Source organism: Rhamphochromis sp. 'chilingali', assembly GCF_963969265.1.
Source record: "Rhamphochromis sp. 'chilingali' genome assembly, chromosome: 18".
NCBI lineage: Eukaryota > Metazoa > Chordata > Actinopteri > Cichliformes > Cichlidae > Rhamphochromis > Rhamphochromis sp. 'chilingali'.
In genome coordinates, this window is record NC_137945.1 from 10,050,311 (window position 1) to 10,059,857 (window position 9,547).

At 38.9% G+C, this 9,547-nt stretch overlaps 1 protein-coding gene across 1 annotated transcript in view; it reads left to right on the plus strand.

Annotated features, from left to right (window-relative positions):
* tmtopsb (teleost multiple tissue opsin b) overlaps nt 1-8,486 on the plus strand; it is a 54,246-nt gene extending 45,760 nt beyond the window's left edge. Inside the window, exon 4 of the mRNA XM_080864156.1 lies at nt 7,422-8,486. Within this exon, the coding sequence (XP_080720282.1) occupies nt 7,422-7,718 (297 nt within the window). The 3' untranslated portion in view covers nt 7,719-8,486. The remainder of the gene's footprint in view (nt 1-7,421) is intronic.
* The last annotated feature ends 1,061 nt before the right edge of the window (nt 8,487-9,547 follow it).

Below are 9,547 nucleotides of genomic sequence, written 5' to 3' on the forward strand. Positions count from 1 at the left end.
TTAATGTGTTAATCTGTCACGGCAGGATGGTTTTTGACAGGATTCAGATGCCCCGTGTTACATTTTCATGAGCGGTGACCTCCAGAGCTCAACAAAATTATTTCTTTTTAATACCTTGTGACATCTCGATGAATCATAAGAAAAAATGAGGGGAATATGAGGTATTCAAACGTGTTGATTGGGTGGAGGAAAAAGCTAAACTTGACCGGGAAAAAGGAAATAATATGCAAGGTTAGATTAAGGATGAAAGAGTAAAAGAAGGCAGGTAAAAAAAATTACAGAAGGAAATGGAAAATGACACAGGAAAAGGGGAAAACAGAAAAAAATCCAAGGTGAGGAAGGGAGGACAGGAGAAATAACTGTAATGAGGAAGCTGGACGTAAAGGCTGGAGGATGGATGTTAAAAGAGGGGAGGAAAATGAAGAAACTTTTTTCAAGAAAGAAGGAATGAAATGAAAATTTGTTAGACTGGCAGTGAAGAAGAAATGTCAGAAATATAGTAGAAGTTGGAAAAGTATACAAGACATTAAGATGAAGGAAAGGTGGGAAAGAGAAAGGTGATGGGCAGGAGGAGTAAAGGATGAAGTTCTTTTTAATCTTGCAAAGGTAGCGTGGCTTTGATTTTGATTAGCATGTTACTATCAGGGAGCGACACAGTGCCGTGGTGACCTTTTCCTTTTTTCCTCTCTCTCATACGTTCACGCAAACAGTCTTTTATCTGCCTCTGTCTGTTTTTATCTGCTGCCTCTGCCTGTCGTTCAGGTGCTGAAGTTGTCACTTTTGAGCTCGTGAGACATTTAAACCGTCTTTGATGGCTGACATATTACGACGGTAAAGTTTTTAGGGTTTGTATGTGACGATTAAGCAACTAACTGAACTTTCAAGACTTCGGATAAGCTCTCGGGAGGCCATGTGGGAGGCCGCACTGTGTGGCGCTTTCAGTCTTCAGTTCCTCCCAGCCCATAACTATGGCAGCAATGTGTTGAGGCGAGTTGAAGACTTTAAGCGCTGTGCAGATTCACGACCCGGACCTCAGCTGCTACTTTTTCCAGCCCAGTTTATACAGACAATGTAATGAGCATCTTATTTACTTTTTACATGTTGGCTGTTTAACACTATCTTTTATATTTCTGTTACATTTCATCTAAGCAAGTGCATATTTCCTACCCACTGTATGTTTTTTTTTTTCCAATATTTCAACTAAATATTGAAAGTAAGTACAATGTATAGGAATTTAGACTTGAATACTTATATTCTATTCTTCCTTATAATTCAAATTCATCATGTGTAAGAAAAATGCTTTTTACTCCAGTGCCAAATGCCATAAAATGAGGAATTATGATGTTTTAATGTAATTGACGCCCCTAGTTGAACTACAAATGTGGAGCCCAAAGCCAGTTCCATCCCAAAGAGACCAGCTGCTTGGTAGCTTGTTTATTTTGGAGAGGGTGGTGTATGTTTGGACTCTCCCCTGAATTCTCCACCAAGATATTTTGTGCTGCAAAACACTGTGGACTGAGTGGCTCGTGACTCATGAACAATTTGACCTTACAGGATTACTGAGAATGTTGAATGAATCATCATCAGGTTTTTTTTTTTATAAAGATCTGTTATATCCGTAGAGTGATGTATTAAGCTATCGTCATTGGCAACCATCTTGATTTTGAAGCTCTCAATATTTCAGCCTTCACCACCTTAAATAAATAAATAAATACATTTTTATTTATATAGCACCTTTCAAGACAGAATCACAAAGTGCTGCACATTACAAGTCATAAAAAGAGAAAATAAAACAGGCAAAAAATTAACCAAAAGTAGTTTTAAAAAGGTGAGTTTTGAGTTGTTTTTTTTTAAAACAGCTACTGAGTCCGCAGTTCTTAATGTTTGGGGGAGAGAGTTCCACAGTCTCGGGGCCACAGTGGCAAAAGCTCTGTCACCTCTAGTCCTCCTCTTAGTATTTTTTAAAGCAAGTAAGCCCTGATCAGATGACCTCAAAGACCTGCTAGGGACATAGGGCTGTAGCAGATCAAACATGTAGGCAGGTGCCAGTCCGTGCACAGCTCTGTAGGTCAAGACCAGGATCTTAAAATTGACTCTAAATTTAACAGGAAGCCAGTGTAACTGAGATAACAACGGTGTCACATGTGAGTACTTGGAGGATTTTGTCAAAAGTCTAGCTGCAGCGTTTTGCACAACCTGCAGACGATCCAGAGAACCTTTGCTTAGACACATAAACAGCAAATTACAATAATCCAAGCGTGACGAAATAAATGCATGTATAGCAATCTCCAATTCAGAGCGAGATAAAATCTATTAGTCACAAGCGATGGTCACTAGCTATTTATCAGTCACAAGACAGACAAACCTGCCTCGAGGATTTCTCTTAAGACATTCCATGTGTAACGTGATGTTTCATTATGTGTTTGAAATTCTTTTTATTGGCTGTTACATTGTGGTTACTTCTCATGCCCTGAAATCAAACATTTCCAAAAAAGCCTCATCTTTATTAGCTACAATATTCAGTTGATTACACATTAAAGCAGCGGTATATTTAACCAATTTCTTTTTTAAAACTTAACAGACATGATTTTGGCTTGATTTGATGCTAAAAGCACATGTGCTTTCAGTTAAGAAGAAATCTTAATATTGCTGATTTAGAGTTGCCACACTGTGGTTAGTTAATTGTGTCAAGCGCATAAAAGTACTCAGCCCACAATTATAATAAGAAAAAAAACCCACTTCTTACATTACAAACAAAGAGCTTTACTGTCTTCTGTTGTAGGCTCACCAAAACAAAAGCAGCCCCACCCATATGGAAAAGATATATATAAATCTTATAAAGTTTGTATCTGTCTTGTGTGAAACTTATATGAAAAGCATACAAGAGTGAAAACAGATATAAGATCCCCTGAAAAATTATATAAATGAAACTTGTATGTTTTACTAAAATAATATATGAAAGTAATGAGAAAGTGGCCACTTTCATGAGTAAATCATATAAGCCTTATATTCACTATATGAAGTAGGCCACATCTTATGCAAGTCTTTTATAAGGTTTTACTATTTCTTTTCCATATGGGCACGCTCTTCTTATAATCGTCTTTCCAGGCGAACGCATCAAAAATTCAATATTTATCCACCTTACCACACTCTAAACTTATCATATAATGGACAAAAATACAGTGGACTTCAGTCTTATTTCAGTTACATTAGAAACAATCTTCAGGGAGCTTCCTTTGTTCTATAGCTAACGATGATGTAACTGAATATAACTTTGCACACAGCTCTTTGATTTTTTTTAACAAATTCAGGCTGGAGGCTGTTACATATTTTTTATCTGACATTATGTACTTAATTTACTTTAATAGGCCATCTGTGTTTGTACTTCAGAAACCATTTGCAAGGTTCACGAGGGAACTAAGACACTGGGAAACTAGGAACTTTAAACTAGGAGTGAGGATAACTAGGAATATGGAGGAGACACAACAAAGAGCAAAGGAAAGCACAGGGAGCAACGAGGATGAGGGAAACACAGCTGGGACTAATTAAACATAAAGAGACAAAGGAAGCAAAGCAGAATACACCACACACACAGGACAGGGACTATCAAAATAAAGCAGGAAACAGGAGACAGACATGGAGACGCGGACTTGACAAGGAGACACGACTGATTGGGGAGACACAGGAGATGAACGAACACAGAAACTACACATAAAGACAGTTCACGGGGGCCGACCGCAGCGCAGAGGTGAAATCATGTAGATATGAAACAACTGGACACATGCAGCACTGATCACTTGTGTCTGTTTCCAGAAGACTGGCCACACAGCTACGTTTTCAGTCTCTCTTTGTGATGCAGTCCATTTCACCAGAGTTACCAAAGCTGAGAGAAATCAAATAAAGAAATCAATATAACCACCATCAGCATGTAAGCAGGCTACCACACAAGCAGGTCTGTTTTTTCCAAGCGTTTTTATTGCTTTTAATATCCACAATGATGTCATAGTTTAGTGGAGACAACAACATTTTGTGAATAGGGCAATCACACAAAAAAAAACCTTCCTCCACAGTATACCAAGGTAAATTGGACCTTTTCATGATTTTGTACAACATGCATTTTATTCTTTTTGTGTGCTCACTGCCTGCATCTTGCTGCACTCTGTATGGACGTCTTCATCTTTTAGCGTTGCTTCCTGGCTGAGGAATTGTAAAATAGTATTTCCTATATAGTGAGCTGCAAAATGTTTAACATTAGCTGCCAATGTCGTGTGTTGAAGGTATTTTCTTTTTCTTTTGTAGAACTATTCACTGAGCAATACAACAATGTAAAAACACCTACAGATAAAATGTATGACTGGCCAACTGTACATAAATAATTAAAAGTACTTATTCAGCAGAAAATCGTCCCTTTTAAGTGTTTCAATGTATGGATTAGTATTACTAATGCCAGTTTTTACTAATGTTTTCTGGTGTGCTGTGAGGGCTACATATCTCTTCAGGAAAAAGTAGCATAGTGTTTGGAGTATTTAAAGTTTTGGAGTTATAGGGTTTGTTTGCATTTTTACTTCATTATTTGAAACTCTGGCCACATTAATACGAGCATCAGAGGTTTTAACAGTATACATGACTGAAATAAGTTAATAAATAAGTTCCTCTTGGAATCATAAATGTGGGCTCTATTCTTGTGAACACCTTTCCAGCACAGCACAAACTCTAGAGGTTTAATAGATTTTCCAGTTTGTCTTGAAATAATAAAACGACTGTCTATTTATTTACCTTTTGCAAACTCCTATTTGCTGTATACCACCAGAACTTCTGCACAATAGAAATGATGATATTGAGCATGTTTATTAACACTGCCAGGTGTTATTTCATACGTCTGAAAAATAAAGTAAATCCCTTGAATGAGCCTGGCTTTTGTTTTCAACACTGCACTGCAAAGAATAGCTGCAGACGCCCATCGAAGATGAAAAACACACCACCAACTGTGAAACCCTCACATCATCGCTCCCACCCACCAACCCCAGTCTCTTGCATTAAAGACCACACTTCACATCAAGGTGGTATCAGATGTTCATTTGTGTTAATCACTCCCACAGGTTTGGAGTGGCAGGTGAGGATTTGGTCACTCATCAGTTCATCATAAGATCCCAGTCTGTGTCTGATCTCAGCTGTAATCCCACCTGACGTCAGCTCGCCCTCCTTCCTCCCCAATTTCTCCTTCCCACTTCTCTCCTTTTCTTTTTTCTCTGCGGTTTTACTTTCAAACCAACATTTTCTTTTTTTTCTCCCCCAGGCACATCTCTCTAGTTGATTAACACACTGGGATTTGAGACGAGCAGATTTAAAGCACACAGCTAATTTTGAAAGCTGCATAATTTCCTCAGGGTAACAGAAATTAATTGGCTCATATGAGGAATTATCAGCCAATTGCTCAAGTGTCTTAGTTAAAAAGCACTACAAACTGGTCTCATTTGTCATATCAATAAGTGGGTGTCTACATTTTCAAAGGGTGCTAACATGCTGGAGGAAACTGCATGCCGAGGTGTCGTGTTTCATGCAGCACGCTTGTTTGATCTGCAGCACCCTGGGGAAATGTAGTAGACTTTAAGTATACATGTGGAACTGGGGAGTATACTAAGTACACTACGTTTATCCAGGGGATGCCTGCCGGACTCAAAACATGCAGAAGACAGAAAACTTGAAAGTGTGTAATTGCAAACCTCCTCTTATTTTTCAATGACTTCACTATGATTATCATTAAATGGTATTTCTGTCTGTGCAACATCCAGTTAGTTCTGATCTCTTGGTCATTTCGTTGCTGTCTCTTATTCCTTACATTAATACACTTCTGTTAACAAATATCTGAAATATACCAAAGTTATGAACACTGGAGAGAAACATCTATTCTTATCAGTATTTTCAGTGTTTGCTGTTATTGCTGAATGATTACTATTACTTTTTTTCTCCATTGTTTTCCAGTCTTTCTGCTGTGCTGTCTGTTTCACTTTTTATACTCAGTGCAAACCTCAGTTAAATACTATTACTACTACTAGTAAGTACAGGATTTACAGTATTGTGCAAAACTTGTCCATCCTTTTTGAATCTCTTTTCCTAGTTTTTCTTTGGATGTTGTCTGATTTTTCACTCATTTTCAGTTCAGAATCTTCAATCACATCGTTATTAGTGATCTGTCTAAAAATTACAAAAGGTAACCGTCAGACAGGCATGAAACAGCACTTTTGATCCAACAAAGGGATTCCCAAAGAGCTTTAGCTGAAAACACGATATATCACAGAACGGTGTGCTGTGTGTACTGATATCCTAAAGCATTATTTACAGCAAAATAAAAGTATCTGAAAGGCACGTCCTTAAGAAAAAGGGGAAAAAATACAGCAAAGACCTGACTCAGGGCCTGAGAGATACAGCTGCCCTTTGAGTCGATCCATCTGTTGTTTGCTCAACCCTCATCAGAAATGGACTCAGTGGAAGGATGGCTGTCAAAAACGCATTCTTAAGGAAGGGAAACAGTGAGAAAAAGCTGAAGTATGCCAAATTACACACAAACTGGACTGAAGATCAGTGGCATTTGGTCTGATATGTGGTTCAATTCCTCATCAACATCTTGTCCAGAGTCAAGTCAATTATGATTGCAGAAAAGCACCATCCACCATGCAAAACCATGCGGAAAGCATCTGATGTGCAGCAGGATAAAACACACGCAAACGTAACGGAACGCTGTCAGTCACTTCTTGGAGCCCAAACCTGTTTCTACTCATAGTACTATGTCATTACAGCATGCATTAGGATTTTACCCCTGGAAGTCAAAATAAGATGGTTATTCTGAACTTCAGTAATCTGTATTCAACACAAAAAAGCAAGCATCAGTGACAGAGGTGACACTGAATTATTTAGTCATGAAAGGGTGAATTGGCATTGAGGTGGGTTGCAAAGCAGTGTGTAGATGTACCACAGTTCTATTCAGTCTAAAGCAGCTTAAGTTATTCCTAAATTTTACTGCAAACTACTGAAACAAGTCTTGTTATGTCTCTTGTGGGAATTATATCATTTTTATATCATGTTTATTCTTCGATATCCTTTTTATTAAGCTTTGAGTAGTGGCATTTGATTAAAACATTTATTCAATATATTACACATATAGTTTCAATCATGTTATTACACATATTGCAAAATGTGCTTAGAAAAAGTTGGCCTTCTTTCTGGTAAGAGGTTACAAGCTTTATCTGGTGAGGTGAAAAGGTGATCAGAGATCTTAATATTCATCAAGTCAAAAGTCACCTGCAGTCACGTTCACCTCTTTTACCTCCTAACCAAACACCCAAATCTACAGATTTCAGCCATTAACAAACTCATTACCACTCTGCGGCTAATCCTGTGTGTGTCTGTGTGTTTTTGTGTAGTTTTACAGGTGTTTCACAGCATTCTTCAGCTGCTCCATCCCTGAGCAGAGCTCCACCTTAAAGACGTTTTCTCGGGTGACTAAGACATTCCGCTCCAACCGCCATGAGAAGGAACCCCAGGTGTTTGCCGCCGCTCCATCCACAGCCTTGCCCACACCCCACTCCATTCATGAGTCCTCGCAGGAAGCCAATCACGTGGCTCAATCTCCAACAAAAAGAGACTGTGTGGTTTCCCAAACTCCTACTGCTGTCAGCCTCAAACCTAAACTGATTCTGGTGGCTCACTATAGGGAATAAAAACAGAGACAACAGGAGGTGACTGCTCAGAGAAACAAGAAGGCGCAAACGAGCGGGAGAACAGGTCTCCAATTAAGAAACAAATCCTCTTAATAGCTGGAAAGAACGATTGCAGTGGGACCGCAGTGGGAGTTTTAAATACAAGCTGGGATGCTTTAATCCCAGAACAGGTTATCATTGCTGTGTGAGGTCGGCAAACAGGGATAGAGGCTCTGTGTACAAATCAGAAGACAGATTTGAAGATTAGGGCTACACAGAGTGCTATGTGTTAAAACCACACACTTCTGCCATTAGGATGTACCCGACATAATCACATCCATTGTACACAAGAGCACAAATGTTGCATTAAAGCTCACTTACCTCTGCCTAAAGTTTACCATTAAGGACCATGTATTTCTTTCACACTGGAAGACGGATAATTCTACCTAATTCTGCAGAAATGGTCAGGGATGTATGGTCAGAACATGACCCACGCAGTGCCAATGTGGAGAGGAAGATTACAAAACAAGAAGCCTGCTGTTTTAGAAAAAGTGGATATTCGCTTTTACTAAATGTTTAATCACGATGAGATGGGGGCTCTGCTTACATAATGGTTGTTTTTGTGGACGGACTCATGCTTGGTTTTAACAACAGTGCATTTGGAACGGATACATCGACAACACTTTGATTTGAACCCCCATTATTTAGCAGTTACTAGCTGTATATACAGATTTACTAAATGGTTTATAGCACATTGTAATGTGTTTGCAAGTATGTGTCTTTATGTAATTAATTGCGTTTGAAATTAAACCCTTTATTTGCGTGTATTCAGATGTGTATATTTGTGTGTGTGTGTGTGTGTGTGTGTGTGTGTGTGTGTGTGTGTGTGTGTGTGTGTGTGTACAGACCCTCATCTCAAAGCTCAAGGTCAATCCCATACAGTATTATAGAAAGCAAGGGAGTCATACTGTATGTTTGCATCATCTCTGCACTTTACGACAAGATAAAGAGGTCAAAGCAAGACAGAGTCAGCGTTTTCCAGAGGCAGATTACACAGGCCCCTATAGCTGCAGGATTACACACGAGAAGGGGCCACAAGATTAATATTGAAGGGATTTAAAGGAAAACTTTGCCCTGTGTGTTATACAGTGTTTTCATTCATTCGTTGTCCTCAGGTTTTCAAGTTTTATGGCACTTTGAATTTGCTTCCGTCCTTGGTTAAGGTCATCAGAGAGCCTGGTTTTCCTGATTGCCAAAATTAAAGATAGTCAATGTCGGCAACCCCCCCCCCCCAAAAAAAACAAAAAACAAAAACAAAAATCACTGTTTTCAAGGTGAGGAATGAACTTACTGTAAGCTGTTTAGACATTAATAAATGTTACACCATTAGCAGTTAATTTTGATTGTACTGTTTGTTTGCAGTGGAGGCACTGGATCACTTCTCTTTATAGTTCAGTCATTAAGGTTCCCCGTGTTCCCTAGGGAAACAGAAATGGTTCTAACAAGGACGAGGAAGAGAGACAGAAAGGGAAACGCAGTGTGGGGTTGTCTTATCATTGTGGAGCAGGGTCGCTCCGAGACTAAAAACCATGAACTAATTTCATACCAAATTTACATGAAAATTGCTATTAATTAGTTGGCGATATTAGGCATGTTGGAAACAATTATTCGATCCACATACAAACATTATTATGGAAATGTAATTTTGCTTGTGTTCCCTGTGCGAGGCTGTAAGCTGGCACTTAAAGAAAAAAGCCTAGTTTTTCAAGGCCAAGTGTGTGTGTGTGTGTGTGTGTGTGTGTGTGTGTGTGTGTGTGTGTGTGTGTGTGTGTGTGTGTGTGTGTGTGTGT